A 19110-nucleotide genomic window follows, 5' to 3' on the forward strand; every position below is an offset into this window, starting at 1 on the left:
TAGTGCCATTTCTAATACTTCAGCATGTATCTCCTAGGAACAAAGACATTCTCTGATATGACTACAGTACAATTCCATACTACTGAGACAGTAGTATAATATCTAACTCTTAGTTGGATTTTCCCAATTGCCGTTTCCCTTCTTCTTGATCCAGGACCTAATAGCATCTCAAATTCTTAAACTCTTGAGATTTTTTTTTTAATTGAGGCATAATTTGTATAACAAAATGCATACTAAACATTCAGAGTCATGAATTTTAACAATTGTACATACACATTGAGTCACCATCATACAAAACAAGGTAACATTTTTTGATGCTATAACAAAATATCTGAAATTAGCCGGGCACCGGTGACTCATGCCTGTAATCCTACTCAGGAGACTGAGATCTTAGGATCTTGGTTCAAAGCCAGCCCAGGCAGTAAAGTCCGTGAGACTCTTATCTCCAATAAACCACTAGAAAACCAGAAGTGCAGCTGTGGCTCAAGTGGTATAGTGCTCACCTTAAGCACAGGGATAGCGCCCAAGATCAGAGTTCAAGTCCCACGACCAAAAAAAAAAAAAAAAAATCTGAAATTAGGTTTATTTGGTTCATGATCCTTGTGGCTAGCAAGTCAAAACAGCAATGGCTTCTGGTATGGTGGGGTGCCATTGTTTGCCTTACCAATATGGTGGATGGCAACATAGGGTAGAGGAAGAGATTACACTGGTAAGAGAGAAAGCAAGAGACCAGAAATGGGCCAGACTCACTCTATTTTTTGGTCATGGGGCTTGAATTTAAGGCCTGGACATTGTCCTTGAGCTTTTCTGCTCAAGGCTAGTACTCTATTACTTTGAGCTATAGCTCCACTTCTGATTTTCTGGTAGTTATTTGGAGATAAAGAATTATTTGGAGATGAGAGTTTCAGGCTGGCTTTGAACCACGATCCTCAGATCTCAACCTCCTGAGTAGCTAGGATTACAGGCATGAGCCACCTGTGCCCAGCCCAGGCTCACTTTTGTATGAAAACTCACTCTAAAACGGGCCATAGTGGCTCAATCAAATCTAAGGATCAAAGCTTGAAGCCAGCCCCCTGGGCTGAAAAACTCTTATGTCCAATTAACCATATCTTCAATTAACCATCAAAAATCCAGAACTGAGGGCTGGGAATGTGGCTTAGTGGTAGAATGCTTGTCTAGCATGCATGAAGCCCTGGGTTTGAGTCCTCAGTACCAAAATAAAAGAAAAAGCTGGAAGTGGTGCTGTAGCTCAAGTGGTAGAGTGCTAGCCTTGAGCAAAAGAACCTCAGGGACAATGCCCAGACCCTGAGTTCAAGCCCCAGGACTGGCAAGTGGTAGAGAGCCAGCTGGCTTTTTGTTGGTTAATTGGAGATAAGCATCTCATGGACTTTTCTGCCCAGGATGGTTTTGAACCATGATTCTCAGATTTCAACCTCTTGCATAGTTAAGACTGCAAGTGTGAGCCACCAGCAACTTTCTGGCTTGTAATTTTAAAAAGCATCAATACTATCCAAGTCAACAAAAGATGTCAGTAACTGTTACAGACTGAAGACCAAATAATTATGACAACTAAATTCATCTTCTGATCCTTGAACGGAATCCTTTTGCTGGAAACACATGGGGTAAGCAGGGAAACTTGAATGGGTTTTGAAGATTAGTCAGTGGTAAAATGGAGATATTGATGTCTGATTTTGACTTTTCCTGGTTGTATTATGATGATATAGGAGAAAATTGTTTGCAGGATACACTTTTTGTGTGTGTGTGTCTTCCTGGGACTTGAACTCAACTCCTGGGTGCTATCTTTGAGCTTCTTTTGCTCAAGGTTAGTTCCCTACTATTTGACTCACAGCTCCACTTCTGGCTTTTTGGTACTTTACTGGACATAAAGAATCTCGCAGACTTTTCTGCTCAGGCTGTCTTTGAACCTCAATCTTCAGATATCAGCCTCCCAACTAGCACCTGGCTTAGGAAACCCAAATCTTAAAGGGTTAGAGTATCCTATGGGTAACTATGTGTCAAATGGTTTTGAAACAGTTAATTGTACTACTTGCAACTCTTCCAGATTGTACAATGTAAGATAGATTTAAATAAAGACAAAGTGTCAGATAGATGTCTTCTTGATTGAACTAAAAGAGAAAAAGTGCAGGCCCTGGGGCTGCAGGAAGTCAAAGGAGAACATGCAATTTAATTAGTTTTGCTATGTTGCCCATGCTATCCTTGAACTCCAGGGCTTAAGGAATTCTCTTGAGTAGCTAGGATTATGCATTCTACCTCACTTGGCTCCTCATTTTAATTTGAAGACAGAAGGCTAACAAGAAGTTGACCTCCATTTTTTTTTGGGGGGGTGGGGGAAAATCCTCTGTAGGTTGAGAACTGCAGAGTACCACGTATCTGAGTCTCTGCAAGACGAAGATTTTATTGTGATGGCTAATTTCATGTGTCAACTAAACTGGGATATGGGTGACCAGATAATCATTTTCCTGCCTTGAAAAGTGAGGCTTTTCTACATGAGGAGGTTCAAGAACAATTATGTGAGCTGTTCCATCCACTCATGGGCCTAGAGCAGACAGCTTGTCTGCAACTGAGATGCCCGAAGCAATGCTGATACAGAGATTTGTTTCTTTTCTTTTTCTTTCTTTTTTTTTTGGTCAGTTGTGGGACTTGAACTCAGGCCTGGGAGCTGTCCCTGAGTTCTTTTACTCAAGGTTAGAGTCTACCACTTTGAGACACATACCACTTCCAGGTTTTCAGAAGGTTAATTGGAGATAAGGGTTTCACAGACTTTCCTGCCTGGGGTTGCCTTGAACCATGATCCTCAGCTCTCAGCCTCCTCAGCAGCAGTATTATAAGAGTGAACCACCAGCAGGGACAGTGCCCAGGCTGGCAAAAAAAAAAGTATCTATATCTACATTCATACTCATTCCTTATCTATCGACCTGTGTGGGTGCACTGCATTCCATCAATGGAAATGTTCAAGAGCAGTGATGTAAGCTGGTCCATTCACCCAAGAGACTATGAGCAGACAGTCTTTTAGGTCTGCAACTGGAATTCCTAAGCTCTGCTGATACATAAATTTCTGAGCTACTAACTTGCCTTCAAAGAGGCTGAACCATTTCATAATTCCATTAACAGTGAACTAGAATGCCTTTCCCTACAATGTGTATTTCCCAGATTGATCTCTAAAAAAAAAAACCTAAAGAAGGTGGGTGCTGGTGGCTCCCACCTGTAATCTTTGCTACTCAGGAGGCTGAGATCTGAGGATCACACTTCAAAGCCAGCCCAGGTAGGAAAGTCTGTGAGACTCTTATCTCCAATTAACCACCAGAAAACTGGAAGTGGTGCTGTAGCTCAAGGTAGTAGAGCTCTAGCCTTGAGCAAAAAGGGACAGTGCCCAGACTCCAAGTTCAAGCCCCACAACTGACAACAAAAAAAGTAAATAAAGAAGGGCTGGGGAGGCTGGGAAGGTGGTTCACTGGTAGAGCACTTGCCTTGCATGCATGAGGCCCTGGGTTTGATTCCTCAGCACCACATAAGCAAAAAAAAAAAAAAGAAAAAAGAAAAAAGAAAAAAGCCGGAAGTGATGCTGTGGCTCAAGTGGTAGAGTGCTAGCCTTGAGCTGAAGAGCTGAGGGACAGCGCCCAGGCCCAGAGTTCAGGCCCCACAACCGGACCCAAAAACAAAACAAACAAAAAGTAAATAAACTTAAAATTCACCTTAATTTTAACTTAGATTTTTCCTATTCTTAGATGGTCAAGTATCTTTCATTTGCTTAAAAGCCACTAGTATAACTAGTGTAACTAGTGACTAGTATAACTAGTGACTAGTATTAATCCTTCCTCCATTTAATGCACTGTTTTTTGTTTTTGTTTTTTTGCCGGTCATGGGGCCTGAACTCTGGGCCTAGGCGCTGTCCCTCAGCTCTTCAGCTCAAGGCTAGCGCTCTACCACTTGAGCCACAGCGCCACTTCCGGCTTTTTTCTTTTTGCTTATGTGGTGCTGAGGAATCGAACCCAGGGCCTCAGGCATGCAAGGCAAGCGCTCTACCACTGAGCCACCTTTCCAGCCCTAATGCACTGTTTTAAATCAATGTTTAAGTATTAAAATATACCTCTCCTTTTTTCATTTGTTCATACCTCCCCAGAGACAGAGGCTCCCTTAGACAGATGTTCAGGAACATAGAGTCATCAACACTTTTCTCTTCTAACTCCTAATAGGCTCCATCCTCAACAGCTATGTCTTCTCTCAAGTTCCTTTAGTCTCTCTTCAACATTCCACCCCCACACAGCTCTGTCTGCTGTCCTCTCCTCCCTTCTGGAAAGCTCTCTTCCCTCTCAAACCTCCGTCCTTCAGGGCCCAGCCTACTCCACTTTCAGAATAACCAGGGCCCACACTGCAGTCTCACTCTCAGATCAGCCAGTCGCCCCTAGTGCCTACAAGGCTGGTCTGACACATGTCTAGAAAGCCCATTCCTACTCCGTCCATGCTTACTTAGTGTGTGAGAATGTTGGAGTGTTTTTCGTCCATCCATTAGGCATTCAGTGAGTATATACATGAGTCCAGCTCTGTTCCAGGCACTGAGGGTCCTGCAGTGTTGGAGGCAGCAGACCAAGGCTCCTCCTCTTCACCATCTGACCCTTAGCTTTAGGGAGATGAACTAATATACATCAAAGAAGACATTAAACAAACACAAATGTCAATTCAGTGCAAACAAGTAACGGGATAGAGAATGAAGGGAACAGAAGGGTCTCCTTTGTATAGAGGGGCCAGAAGAGGGTTCTTCCAGGAGCTGAGATGCAAGCCAAGTCCTGAATATGGAAAGCACCAGCCATGTTAAGAGCCTCTCGGAGACCCCCGCTCTTCCAAAATATGGGCAAGGGTGCACCCTTGTCCTCAGCGTTTCTTCTTTCTGTCACCTGTCAGGAATAGCAGGCAGAAGCGACCTGTGATTCCAGCACCCATCTTTGCAGGTGTTAGGTTAGGTGTGTGTGTTAGGGGTGTGTGTGTGTGTGTGTGTGTGTAACCTGCACCCTCGTGCTTCTGATCCTGGCAGGAAATTCAGGAACATGAAATGATGCTTTCCAAGCATCCACAGAGCACCTACTAGGCATCAAGTTCCAGCGGAGCACTTTACACCACTGCGACTCCCTTTAATCTAAACCACGTGCCTTACAGAGCTGATTAGGAACTTTGTGGCAGCAACCTGTTCCGTGTTACTTGGGTTCAGAAAGTTGCGGGGGGGGGGGGGGGCGTTAACTGTGAGATCCGGGGACGCGCGTTAGCCAGAGCGGGTGAGGTCCAAGGCACTCCTTCAGCATCCCGGGCCTCGCGCGGCTCCCGGGGCCTCCGGGGGCAAAGGGACGCGCTGGGGGCGGGGAAGGCGCGGGGACAAAGGCCGCGCGGGCCCCGAGCTCGGGTCGGCCGGTGCGGCGCCGCGCACACTGCGGAGTCGGGAGCCGGACCTGCCCCGCACCGCGCGGCCATGGAGCTCCCCGGTGCGCCGCGGGGCCCCACGCCCGCCGGGCCGCCGCCCGCGCCGTCCCCTCCCGCTCCTCCCCCTCCGCGGCCCCCCTCCCCGCCCCCGCTCCCCCGCCCCGCGGCGGCCACGGCGGCTCCGCGCTCGGCGAACATGGCGGCGGCGGCGGTCGGGCGGGACACTCTACCTGAGCACTGGTCCTACGGCGTGTGCCGGGACGGCCGGGTCTTCTTCATCAAGTGCGGCGCGGGACTGCGGGAACTTGGGCGGGGGGTGCGGCGCGGGTGGGGGCGCGGGTCCCGGCGTCTCCCCCGGCCCCGGGTGGCGGCGCTAACAGGTGCACCTTCCTCCCCTCTCCCCGCGCCCCGCAGTGACCAGCTCCGCCGCACCACCTGGCTGCACCCGCGCACCGGCGAGCCCGTCAACTCCGGCCACATGATCCGCTCAGGTGGGCGCGCGGCCGGCGCGGGGGGGGGGGGGGGCGTCGGGCGGGGCGCGGCGCCGCGCGGTGCCACGGTGACCCGAACTTCTCTGGCCTTTCCACAGACCTGCCCCGCGGCTGGGAGGAGGGCTTCACGGAGGAGGGCGCCAGCTACTTCATCGAGTGAGTGAGTCGCACGCCCCGCCGCGTCCACACCCACACCTGTGCGGGGTCCGCGCGCGCTCCCCCCTCCCTCCTCCTCCTCGGCGCGCGCGGGTCCCGGCGGGGTTGGCGCGCACTGCGCCGCGGCTGCACTGTTGTGTGTGTGTCTTAACTAGGGTGGCGGGCTTGGCGACCGAGGCGGGCTGGGGCTAGCATCTCGATCGGGGAGCCTGGGCCTGAGGGGACCCGGGCTGCAAACTCGGGCGGGACACGCCTCCCTGCCAGGGGCGTGTGTGTGTATGTGTGTGTGTGCGCGCGCGCGTGGAGAGGTGGGCGGGGGGGGGCAGGCCCTCCTTTCCCGCCGCGCTCTCCGACGGTCGTCTTGGGATGGTCTCTGCACCCGGGCCCTCCTCCATCCTTCTTGCCTGGCTGCGGGGGAGCCGTGGGGGTGGGGCGGGGACCCTGTCAGCCAATAATATTGCTCCAGCGCTCCGCCCGAGACCTGGTGGGTGCTGCACTCCGGGCAGTCACTCCTGTCTTTGGCCTCAGGGAGTCAAGCGGGAGCTTTTCTGCCCAAACTCTGGAGCCATCGCCCCCCTCGGTTTCCCGGTTCTCGTTTCTCGCTGTCTGTAGGATCTACAGAAGTCAGATGTAGAGGCAGGCAGACTGTTTTAACCAAGTGTAGCAGATAATACGTGGCAGAGTTTCTCACCCTGCCTACTCTCTGAGAGTGCTAGGAAGTCAAAACAGCACACACACAAAAACCCAAACAACAACAACTAAAACTGCCCGGGAGGGAGCTGGGAAGGTGGCTCAGTGGTAGAGCGCTTGCCTTGCATGCATGAGGCCCTGGGTTCGATTCCTCAGCACCACATAAGCAGGGGGAAAAAAAAACCAGAAGTGGCGCTGTGGCTCAAGTGGTAGAGCGCTAGCCTTGAGCTGAAGAACTGAGGGACAGCACCCAGGCTCAGAGCTCAGGCCCCACAACAGGACGCCCCCAAAAAAAAGAAAAAAGAAAAAACTGCCCTGGAGCCTTTGTCTCCCCCGTGCCTGGCATACAGTAGGCACTTGGTAAATGTACACTTTATGTATGAACTGGCTAGAGGTCTTCAAAGACAGGTTGTACTTTGGGAGAGTATGGTTAACATTCGTTTTCTAGTAGTGGAGCAGCATAATTGAAGAAAATCTCGTTTGGGCTCTCAGAATTTTTTCCCCTCTAGTAGTCTGCACTTTATTTTTCCCCCTTCTAGGTGCTCTTTTACTTGAGCCACAGCATCCCTTTTGGCTTTTTGATAGTTAATTGGAGATAAGAGTCTCTTGGACTTTACTGCCCAGGCTGGCTTTGAACTGTGATCCTCAGATCTCAGCCTCCTGAGTAGCTAGTATTACAGGCTTGAGCCATCGGTGCCTGAATAAAATGGTTTAATTACTAATGGATGAGATTTATAGGAGAGGACTTTCCACTGCTCACAAACTTACAATCTATTAGAAGAGGGACGGGAACCAACCAGCCAGACAACCAAATAATAGCAGATAATGACAATTGCTATACAGAACATTAATGTAAGGTGATATTGAGTGACTGAGTGGTTTGGTTGGATTGGGAAATCAGGTATCTTAAGTAAACTTTTTATGACAAGAAGGAGCCATGCTGCAGTGACTGGGTAGGGGAGCAAGGGCTTAAGGCACGTACACAAAAAAATCTTCCAGAAGCAAAAGAGCAGTATTGTTGGGGGGAAGTATCTTGAGAGGAGGTCACAGGTAGCAGAGAGGAAAATCATATAAAAAGCCATGTGGGCAAGGTACAGAATATTTTGTTTTTTATCTTTTTCCTGCTTGGATTCAGGGCCTCACATTCTCATTTGGCTTTTCTCTGCTCAAGGCTGGTGCTTTACCATTTGAGCCACAACTCCACTTCCAGCATTTTGGTGAGTAATTAGAGATAAGAATCCCACAGCTGGATACTGGTGGCTCACACCTGTAATCCAAGCTACTCAGGTGGTTGAGATCTGAGGATTGTAGTTCAAAGCCAGCCTGGACAGGAAAGAAAATCCATGAGACTCATCACCAGTTAACCACCAGAAAACTGGAAGTAGGGCGGCGTTCAAAGTGGCAGAACACTCTCCTTGAGCAAAAGAGTTTAGGGACAGTGCCCAGGCCCTGAGTTCAAGCCCCACAACTGACCAAAAAACAAAACAAAAAAAAAATTCCTAAGATCTTGAATATTTCAGTGGTTGGTGCCTCATGTCATTGAGGCAGTAAATCTGGGAGGAAAGCAGGATTGGGTTGAGGAGAAACAAGGTTTGGTTTGGTTTCATTACATTTGAGATGTGAGTTTAACAAATAGATTTATGACTAAAGCTCAGAAGTGGGGAGGAGAGAAAGTACTGAAGAGATCCATGTTTATAATAAATGTTGTTCAAGGCCACGAATTAGATGAAATCACCAAGGATAAGGATAAGAATGGGGACAGAGAAAAGGACTAAGCCTTGAGACAATTAGAGAATAGAGCAGAGGTCCTACCAGCCAAGAAGACTGAAAAGGACTGAGCAGGAAGGAAAAAACCAAGGAGAATTTATAGTCACATAAACTTCAAGGATGAAGCTATTTGGAATAGGGGAAGAGGAAGTATAAGGCGAGGAGTTGGAATTGGTACAGGTGAGCACATCCTCCACATAGTTGTTGCAAAGTGGAGTTGAGTCCTTGGATGATAACTGCAGCAGATGTGGATTTGAGTGTTTTTGTATTTTGGGAGTGGGAGATTGTAGAGCATTTTTCATGTTGGTGGGAATGATTCTGTAGAGATGGTGCAAGAAAGGGATGAGACCGTTATCACCGCAGTATTTCTGAGGAAGTAAATGAGGGTAGGTCTGGGGCTAATGTCACATGGTCTCACACAAGAACCTCCATCTGTGAGGAGTGAATGCTCTGGAATACTAAAGCACTTGAATTGGGGTACTTGAGGCATTTGTAGGTTTCTAGATTATAGAGCCTCTTGCCTTTTATCCCTTTTGTCACTTTTCTGTAACTCTGTTTGTGAGGTCCCTACTGGTTACCCTATAGCAAGTCCTGGCTCCCTACTCCCCAAAGCCCCTGACTGAATCCTCCAGCACGTACAAGGCCCATCCAACCATGACAGTGAGCCCTCTTCTCAAAGCAGCCATATTCAGTGGCTGGAAACCCATGGTGGCAGTATTTCTTACCTCCTTCATTGACAATTTCTTGAGAGATTTGGGATTTTTTTTTTTTTTTCTGTCAGTTGTGGGGCTTGAACTCTGGGCCTGGGTGCTGTCCCTGAGCTCTTCAGCTCAAGGCTACTGCTCTACCACTTGAGCCACAGCACCACTTCTGGTTTTCTGGTGGTTTATTGAAGATAAATTCTCACAGACTTTCTTGCCTAGGGTTGGCTTTGAACCAGGATCCTCAGATCTCAGCCTCCTTAGTAGCTAGGATTACAGGCGTGAGCCACCAGTGCCTGGCTTGAGATTTAGGATTTTTGAGTGATTATTCTCCTCTTCCCCTATTATTTCAGTCTGCTTTCTTAGATTTGCCATGAGTATTTCAAAGTATTTGATTTTTGGGAAGAGGGGACAGGTCAGTACTTGAAGGAGCTCATGTTTTAGGTTGCCCCGAGGCTCACAGAATCAGTCCTCCTGCCCTCCTGTGTTTTGCAGAAAGACAGTAAAGAGTGATTTATTAGCAAAGTAGAAGTACATCTTGAGGCCTGAGGTGAGCTGATAAATGAGTCAGCTGCCTAACAAGGATAGTCTATCTTAATGAGTTAGTTGGCTAGTGGAGGCAGTTGGGTAAGGACTGTCTGTGTGAAAGCTATTGGGGCTTGGGGTTTATCCAGTAAGAGTGAGTTTACTGAAAGATGTGAAACCAGGGTCTTCCTCTGTGGCTTTTGCCACATGGTTAGAGCCAGACTGTCTGCATTGCTTTTGTTAGAAGCTGAGGTTTATTGGAAGGGCAAGCACCTTTGCTTTTTCATGTTGATTGGTGGTAGTATGTGTGTCTGGTTAGAAAGAAGTAGGTAGGAGATGTTAATTATTACTTAGTAGTAAATATACTTTTGCAGACACAGCCTTTTCAGATATGGGACTCACAAGGGACACATTCTAGAGCCTTGGGAGTCGGTTGGAGTGGTATACAGGGTTGTTCTTCAGGGTTTCTATAGGACCTTGTGGATTAAGTTCTTCCTACAGCAGGCTCTGACTAGGTCATGAGTTGACAAAGAAGGTGAATGGCTTGGCTACTCTGTCGATAACAAATATTGAAGGCATATACCTAGTTCTCTACTTCTGAGATTTTGACACCCAGGCAAAGACTGGGCATTGTGGAGGCCCTTAATCTTTATTGAAGATACATTGAGTTTACTAAATATTCCTACTCTCAGAAAACTCCTTGTTGGGGAGGAAATAATTGTGGAAGAGATGGGCAAAATGGAAGAAGGCAAGCATTCTTAGCTGGGAATGGGATGGTCAGGGCTGGTGCCTGAACCCTGGGCTTCTTGGATGGAGGTACTCACTGTCGAGAGCAACCCCAAAGCAGGAACCTGGCCAGTAGAGGCATAAACAGCCTCTTTTGCATTCTCATTTCATGACCCAGCTCCGATTCTTTTTGTCAGGTGTGGGGCTTGAACTCTGGGCCTAGGCTCTGTTCCTCGGCAATTCAGCTCAAGGCTAGTACTCTACCACTTGAGCCATAGCGCCACTTCCAGTTTTCTGAGTGATTTATTGGAGATAAGAGTCTCATGGACTTTAGTGCTGGGTTGGCTTTGACTCGAGATCCTCAAATCTCAGCCTCCTGAGTAGCTAGGATTACAGGTGTGAGCCACCAGCGCCTTGCAGCTCTGATTTTTTTTTTTTTCTCTATTTTTTCATGCTGGTACTGGGGCATGAACTCAAGACTTCTCTCACTTAGCATTATTGCTCAAAGCTAACACTTGACCCACACCTCTACCACCTCCACTTTTGGCTTTTTTGTTGTTGTTGGTGGTGGTGGTTGTGGGGCTTGAACTCTGGGCCTGGGCACTTCCCTGAGCTCTGCAGCTCAAGGCTAGTGCTCTACCACTTGAGCCATAGCACCACTTCCAGTTTTCTGGTAGTGAATTAAGATAAGAGTCTCATGGACAGTTCTGCCCAGGCTGGCTTTGAACCTTGATCCTCAGATCTCAGACTCCTGAGTAGCTAGGATTACAGGCATGAGCCACTGGTGCCCAGCTACTTCTGGCTTTTTGCTGGCTAGCTGGAGATAAGAGTCTCAGGAATTTTTCTATCCAGGCTGGTTTTGAACTGCAATGTTCAGTTCTCAGCATCCTGAGTAGCTAGAATTAAAGGCATGAGCCACCGGCACCTGGCTCTCATGTTCCCTGCTTCTTGCCTAGCTGTGGAGCCTGTCATGGTTCCAAGGTCCTGGCAGGAGCAGCTGATTGCATAAAGTACCCTGTAGCTTTAAGTTTCCCTATCTTATCTTAGGGACATCTTGTGCAGGTACCATTCTCCTCATGTAAGCCAGTTCCTAGACAAGGGCTGGGGGACTTGGAAAAACACATCTGAGTCTTAGGGGTAAGGCTGATTTTTCCCTTCTATGACTTTTCCTTCCCTGAGCCTGGCGGCTCAAGCAAATCTTAGCGGGCAGGACCAATTGTACAATTTGCAGATGCCCACTGCAAAATGAAAATGCAAGGCCTTTTGTTCAAAGAAGGGGAAAGTGCCACTAGAAATATCATACTATGAAACTTTTCTTTCTTCTACAATTTCTCCCTTGACTTGCCATGGTTTAAAAACATGTCATTCTTGGGCTGGGAAGGTGGCTCAGTGGTAGAGCACTTGCCTTGCATGCCAGAGGCCCTGGGTTCGATTCCTCAGCACCACATACGCAAAAAGAAAAAAGCCGGAAGTGGCGCTGTGGCTCAAGTGGTAGAGCGCTAGCCTTGAGCTGAAGAGCTGAGGGACAGCACCCAGGCCCAGAGTTCAGGCCCCACGACCGGACCCAAAAACAAACAAACAAACAATAAAAACATGTCATTCTGGGGCTGGAAAGGTGGCTCAGGGGTAGAGTGCTTGCCTCGCATGCAGGAGGCCCTTGGTTTGATTCCTTAGCACCACATAAGCAGAAAAAGCTGGAAGTGGCACTGTGCCTCAAGAGGTAGAGTGCTAGCCTTGAGCTGAAGAGCTGAGGAACAGCGCCCAGGCCCAGAGTTCAAGCCCTAGGACTGAAAAAAAAAAAGTAACAAAACAAAATAAAACATGTCATACGGCTCATGCCTCTAATCCTAGCTACTCAGAAAATCCTAGCTACTCAGGTCAGTGAAACTCTTTATCTCCAGTACAAGTGAAAAAGCTGAAGTGGAGCTATGGCTCAACTGGTAGAGTACTACCCTTGAGCAAAAGAAGCTTAGAGACAGTGCCCAGCCCCTAAGTTCAAGCTCCAGGAGACAGACAGACAGACAGACAGACAGACAGACACACACACACACACACACACACACTGAAATTTCCAGGACACACACACAGAAAATGAAATTTTAAGTTATTAGTACATATTTTTTGGTTATCCCTGTAATTATATGGACTATAAAGCTTTAAGTGTAGCTATCAGGACACTTACCTCTGAGTTGAATCCCTGCTGCCCTGTCCCATTGTGGAACACAGCACAGGAGTACCCATGCCCAGATATCCTGGATCCGGAGGAGCAGGGAGATAGATCCCAGAGGCTGGGAGTGGGTCGTTAAGAACCTGTCCCCCAGAGGCAGGAACTGGGGACCAGATGTGAGCCAAGGCATTATTCTTCTACAGATAATGCCAACTCTGAAATTAATGGGAGAGAGGAGGAGCCAGAGAGTGAAGTGTGAGCCAGGTGTGACATGTCAATTGGGGGGGGGGAAGGGGGCCTTAGTTAAGTTAGCTATTGACACCAAACCCAGAAGCCCCTTTAGGAAAACCACAGAATGTGGCACAGTTCAGCAGCTCTAGAAACGATTTCAAAACAGAAATTGATAACCTTGCAACAAATTATGGGGAAGTAACAACTCACATGTATTTAAAATGGAAATCATGAAACCTTATTGTTGAAGGTTAAGAAAAGGTTCTCCCAGTTTGGCAAGGTTTGGCATAATCCCATGCTTTACCTTTCACTTCCTGGTGGTTTTATCAAGAATGAAAACTGGCTCATGGATGTAAGTCTTAGGTTCTGTGGGAAAGAACTCACGGTAAGTGTTCTGTACAAAGTTGAAGGAAGGATTAAGAGCCATAATTTGTACCTGCCTCAAAACAGCTTCCCCCCCCCCCCAGAATTCTAGAAAACCTTCTTAAGGAAAAATGTTTGCAATTGATAAAGGCTCTAAGGGCTTTATCTGTGTGTCTTTATTCCTACCTGAGTAGGGTGAAGGGAAAGTATTCTCTTTGTTTTCAGGCTGTATGTATGCAGGCTGGTCCTGTAGCTCAGTGATAGAGCCCTTGCCTACCATGTTCAAGGCCTTGGTTTCCACCTCCATCACTACAGAAAGAAAACATTTAAGCCAGGTGGCTCATGCCTGTAATCCTAGCTACTCAAGGTGGCTGATATCTGAAGATAGAAGTTCAAAGCCAGCCTGGGCAAGAAGGTCTGTGAGACTCTTCTCTCTAATTAAGCACCAAAGTTGGAAGTGGAACTGTGGCTCAAGTAGTAGAATAGTAGCCTTGGGCAAAAGAGCTCAAGGATGGCATCCAGGCCCTGAGTACAAGGTCCAGTGTACACACACACACCCCATACACAATGGTGGCACTCTTTCCAATCTCTTCTCATATTTATGGGAATAAGTCTGGTGCTTCCTAAATTGAGGATTTTGAAAAAAGTAGATGGTTGGAGAGAGCACATCAGGCTGTGGAATAGCCTGGTGTTAGGTTGTCTCTTCAGAGGACAGCATGGGTTTGAATCTTCCTTCCTGCTAAGAGTAAAGACAGCAGTATTTTAGCAAACCGGCATGATGTCTTAAATAAATATTGGCAGAGGGGAAAACCCAGAGGAATATGGTTTTATTTGCCTGTTGTTTTTAAATGTCTGTCAAAACATTTGCCTTTTGATTTTTCTGAAGTGAGCAGCATTTTGAGCTAACATTTTGTTTACAGAGTGTTTCATGAAGATTATCTGGTTCAAATCTCCACAATTACTGCATTTTTTTTTAATTGCAGAAATTTGAGTCCAGTGGTAAAGTGACTTTCCTATGGTCATATACTGTATTAGTTCACCCAGGGGAGAGGCCTGGCAGTATTGTTCCCTAGACCAGGCTCAGATAAGAAAATAGCATCAAGATGTTGATTTTGTGCTATAGAGTTAATATATATATATATATATAATATATGTTATATATATATATATATATGTTATATATATATATTCACCATACTTTCCTTTATCTTCCTTTCAGATCAACAGAAAAATACATCATGCTCCTTTTATGGCTTTGTTTGTTTTCCCAAACAGAAACATACACTCAAGGGAATGCCAATTGCCTTCTTAAGTCTTTGGTGACAGGGACTTATGAGGAAACCATTCATTGGCTTTCTCATCTCTCTGGGCTCTCTTCTCCAAACAAGAAGTACTGAGCTGTCAAGGAAAACACTACCAACAGTTACAGATTACTTTTTGCTTGGACTGAGTTGTGCTTGACCATGTCTCTCTAATCTAGCCTATTCTCCAGAATGTGTGTTATGTATTACTTTTGTGTCACTGTGACCAAAAACCTGACAGAAACAACTTAGGAAAGATTTATTTCAGCTCACTATTTTGGAGGATTCAGTCCCATGGTGGTGGAGAAACTGTGACAGAGCAGAGGCATTCAAGCACAGAGGCCAGGGAACATTGAAAGGGGCCAGTACCATGGGGGTTCATTCAGTGTGAAGATCACACAAATTAACAGATGGAAAGAGCTTAAGTGTTTGGTGCATAGGAAATGCTCACATGAGCTCCTCTTCCACTCTGCTATGCGGTAGGATGGAGACATGAATGCTGCCCCCTGATTACATCACCTACTGCAGGGGGACTCTGGCCTTGAATTGAGCTTGTCTGGGTTGGGAGCAGTAAAACTATAGAACACAACTCAGAATTGTGTGTGTGTTGTGTGTGTGTATGTATTTGTGTGTTGGTACTGGGGCTTGAATTCAGGGCCTTGGTGCCATTCTGTTGGCTTTTTCTCTCAGAGCTAATGCTTTACCACTTGAGCTACAGCTCCACTTCTGGTTTTCTGGTGGCTAATTGGAGATAAGAGTCTCATGGACTTTCTTGCCCAGGCTGGCAGTGAACCTTGATCTTCAGATCTCAGTTTCCTGAGAAGCTAAGCAAGGATTACTAGTGCCTGGCTGAAATATTTGCTCCCAAGTGATGAAATATTTATGGGGAAAAATTTGTGTGTGTGTATTTAGGGGGTAGAATGGATACCAAAGCACACGAGATAACGTGTTAATAGTGGTGGGTCTGGGTAAAGGGCATTTGGGAACACTGACACTGTTCTTACTCATGCAAGAGTTTCTGTAACTTTGCAATTGTTTCCAATTAAAAAGTTAAGTAACGTCAATGATATGTAACCTGATCAGTTAGGGATATGCAGTTCTTAGGCCATGGGTACCTTGTCTACACTGCAGGGCCTGGGGCAGAGAGACCAGGGTAATGAGGTTTGGACATGGTTCCTGCCTAGTTCTTGAGCATTTGGAGGCTGCATGGATGCCACTTCTTAATCTGTGCAGCTCCCTGATTATTCACTATAGCCCTTGTAGGACAAACAGATTGTCAGGTGTTTCCCAGGTCACACGGGCATTAATGTGGTACTTTACAACTATAAAAACATATACATACCTTTTAGAGGGAGACATTTCAATTGTTCTCATTGTACAGATCAAGCGTTGGAGCCTGGGAAGTGGGGAGGGGCGCTGCTAGAGCATCAGTGGGGGAGCTGAGACTTAAGCTTGAATAATTTATGCAGTTGCTCCCATGGTATGTGTGCCTTTTGGCTCCCATCACCACTCTCTCTGTGCTGAATTCTATCTATAGGTTTTACTCACCCCAAACTGGTTCTCTAGACCTTCCCTGATGACCCTGAGACAAAATCACCTTTGGGCCTGCCGCAGAAAGACCCCACATGGTAGAACAGTGATGGATGGCCCTGTGGCAGGGTGGTGGGCAGGTCCTTGGTGCTCTGGAGAATAGACGTTATCATTTGGAGTACCAGCCCCTCATCTCTCCCCCCACCAGATGTCAGCTGACCCCAGCTTAGGGACTGATGAGCCTCTTAAGCCTGCTTAGAGCCAGACTGTCTTTTATGTCCTGCCAGGAGAGCATTTCCATGTCACAGCTAGTATTCTCAAAAATTCTTTTTAAAAAGCTACAAAACAAAACAGCAAGAAAAAGATTCCCCATCTTAGATGCCTCTTGTGGCTATGTCTGCCCAGAGAGAAAATGAACAAGCTGGGAGCTTGTGGCTCATGTCTGTAATCTTACTACTCAGAAGACTGAGACTTGGAAGATCGCAGTTTGAAGCCAGCCAGCCCAGGCAGAAAAGCCTAAGACACTGTATTTCCCATGAATCAGCAAATTGAGAGATTAGAGGCATTGTCAACTGGTAGAGTATGGGGACTATCAACAAGAAAGCCATGCAAAATCATGAGATGCCCCCACACTGGCAGACAAAATAAAGAAAATGAAAGGTATTCTTCCCCCTTTCACTCCCTTCCCCCTTCCCCAAGAAAAGAAAATACAGACTTATTTGTGCTTATCTGGGACTGTGCTGCTGTCACACCCCAGTCAGTCCTCACAGGGAGGTGATCAATCCAACCTTGAGGAGACCATTAAATGGATACTGTGTCTTCCTGGGGGCATACTGGCAGTTCCACATCTCAGAAGCCATAGTTACTTAGATCCTCTCCAGGGCAGAGGAAGGCCTGGTGGAGAGAAATTCTGAATGATTGATACAGTTGGTCAAGGGAGGCAAACAGGCTGTAGTAAAGTGGAGAATGGGGCTGTTTGTTCTGTGAGGGAGAGTAAATTGTCTGAACTGACAGTGGTAGAGAAAAGTCATGAGATGGACTGGGAAAGTGGCTCAGTGGTAGAACGCTTGCCTTGAGCTGAACAGCTGAGGGATAGCGCCCAGGCCCAGAGTTCAGGCCCCACAAATGGCAAAAGAAAAAAGAAAAAAAAAAAAAAAAGTCATGAGGTGTTTGCCACTGTTATCTTCTCTGAGCTGGTCCAGGGATACAGGGTCTTACCAGCTTTCTTGGGACAGTGTCAACACAGGGCCAGCCATCAGCCAGATAAGTTGACCTAACCCTTGACTTGACCCTCCTCTGGCTGACGTATGAGGAGTAAGGGGTTGGAGTTGGGAGTAAATGGGGGTTTGTGAATTGAGGTGGGAGAATGACAGAGTCATCTGGAACCAAAAGAGGAGAAATGCCGACCTACCCTGGCCAATGGGGGCCTTTGGAAAGATTTTTCTAGCACATTTTGAACTGGAGATTTAAAAAATAATAGACAGATAAATGCTGTGAGGCTAAATATCTATAATCACTGTGCCCATTAGTGCATTTCTAAATGGAATTGGTGGGACCTGAAATGACATCCATTTACTGAGGCTTTGAATGATGACTTTTTTTTTAAGCTTTGGAGAGTAGGTGGGAGCTGGAGAGAAAGTTGTCTCTGCCTGCTTTTTCCAACCCTGTTCACCTGAGAACACATACCCATGTTTCTGTGTTGGGCACCAGATGGTTTCTGAAACTCAGAGGATATTAATTCTTTTGGGGAGAGGAGAAAACTAATTGGTTTCCTGTCCTGTGATTATTTAGAACTGAAGAACACAGTTTTTATTCCAAACACAGCGTGGTCTGAGTTGCCCAGTGCTAGAACATGTGATGCTTCTGTGGCAGGATGATCTGGCTGGACTTTCAAGGCTGCCCTGGGGAAGGGAGGTCTTGATTGGTGCGATTACTTCCTTCAGTCTCTGGGAAGCTTTGAGAGCTTGTTCTTTCTGTTTTAAGACCTGCATTGGACTTTGCTTCTTTCTGGAGTGCTGAGCTGTGGGATGGTGCAATATAGGTCTGCCACACTGAAAAGCCAGTCGCTTTTTTTTTTTTTTTTTTTTTTTTTTTGGTTTGTTGTGGGGCTTGAACTCTGGGCCTGGGCACTGTCCCTCAGCTCTTCAGCTCAAGGCTAGCACTCTACCACTTGAGCCACAGCGCCACTTCTGGTTTTCTGGTGGTTTATTGGAGATAAGAATCTCATGGACTTTCCTGCCTGGGCTGGTTTGAACTGCAATCCTCAGATCTCAGCCTCTTGAGTAACTAGTATTACAGGCGTGAGCCACTGGCACCTTTCCAGTTGCTTTTTTGAATCCTTGCTTATTTGGTTTTTTACAAATATTTACCTAGCTCTCATTGTGTTTTGTATACTCATCTAAAGAGATATAGCCTCCTTTAATCTTCCTAAGGTAGGTTTTGATGGATTTTATTTTGCAGATGAGGAAACTGAGGCACTGGGAGGTTGAGTAAGTACAGGTATGTAGCAGAGCCCTGGTTTCTCAACAGTCCTCAATGGGGTCATTATGGTCTCCATGTCCCTTGCTTCGCTTGTCACCGCCATGCTCCTGAGGAGCTGTGCTACAGAGGCTGCCCCGATTTGTTTCAGTGAAAAGCTCAGGTATCACATGTCCCTTGGCTTTGCTTTTGTGGTGAGGGAGGAAAGGTTGAGAGAACACCAGGGCACTGCTCCCTGGGCTTTTCATTGGAACAGGACTCAGTGGAAGCAAACTGCTGGAGACTTTCTGTTGAGTCAGCTGCTGGACAGAAGAATTACCACCCTCCACCACCCCCAACCCCGGATGCATTCATGGAGCCCTCTGGACTTTGCAGTGGGCGCTTAGGGGAGGGCCTATAGACTGTGCTGTATTCAGAGTTAAAGAGGTCTCAGCCAACTTGCCCCTTGCCTGTCCAGTGCTGCGAGAATGGAGGTAATTGCCCAGCTGGTAAATGTCACCTCTCCCTGAGCTGCTCTCCTATCTTCTGCCAAGAGTTCCTGAGAGAATCATGGG

The 19110-nt window shown here is 46.9% G+C and overlaps 1 protein-coding gene across 6 annotated transcripts in view; it reads left to right on the forward strand.

Annotated features, from left to right (window-relative positions):
* Window positions 1-5505: 5505 nt before the first annotated feature.
* The window catches only part of Plekha7 (pleckstrin homology domain containing A7), a 216617-nt gene continuing 203012 nt past the window's right edge, over window positions 5506-19110 (forward strand). For 3 of the 6 annotated variants that reach the window (XM_070032803.1, XM_070032806.1, XM_070032804.1), the window contains exons 1-3: window positions 5507-5712; window positions 5845-5921; window positions 6020-6077. In XM_070032803.1, coding sequence (XP_069888904.1) covers window positions 5627-5712; window positions 5845-5921; window positions 6020-6077 — 221 coding nt within the window. In that variant the 5' untranslated portion in view covers window positions 5507-5626. Of the gene's footprint in view, window positions 5713-5844; window positions 5922-6019; window positions 6082-19110 lie in introns of those variants that run through there. The other 3 variants (XM_070032802.1, XM_070032809.1, XM_070032808.1) reach the window with 3 other exon arrangements.

This window comes from Dipodomys merriami, unplaced genomic scaffold (assembly GCF_024711535.1).
Source record: "Dipodomys merriami isolate MVZ:Mamm:240054 unplaced genomic scaffold, mDipMer1.0.p SCAF_21, whole genome shotgun sequence".
Taxonomy (NCBI): domain Eukaryota; kingdom Metazoa; phylum Chordata; class Mammalia; order Rodentia; family Heteromyidae; genus Dipodomys; species Dipodomys merriami.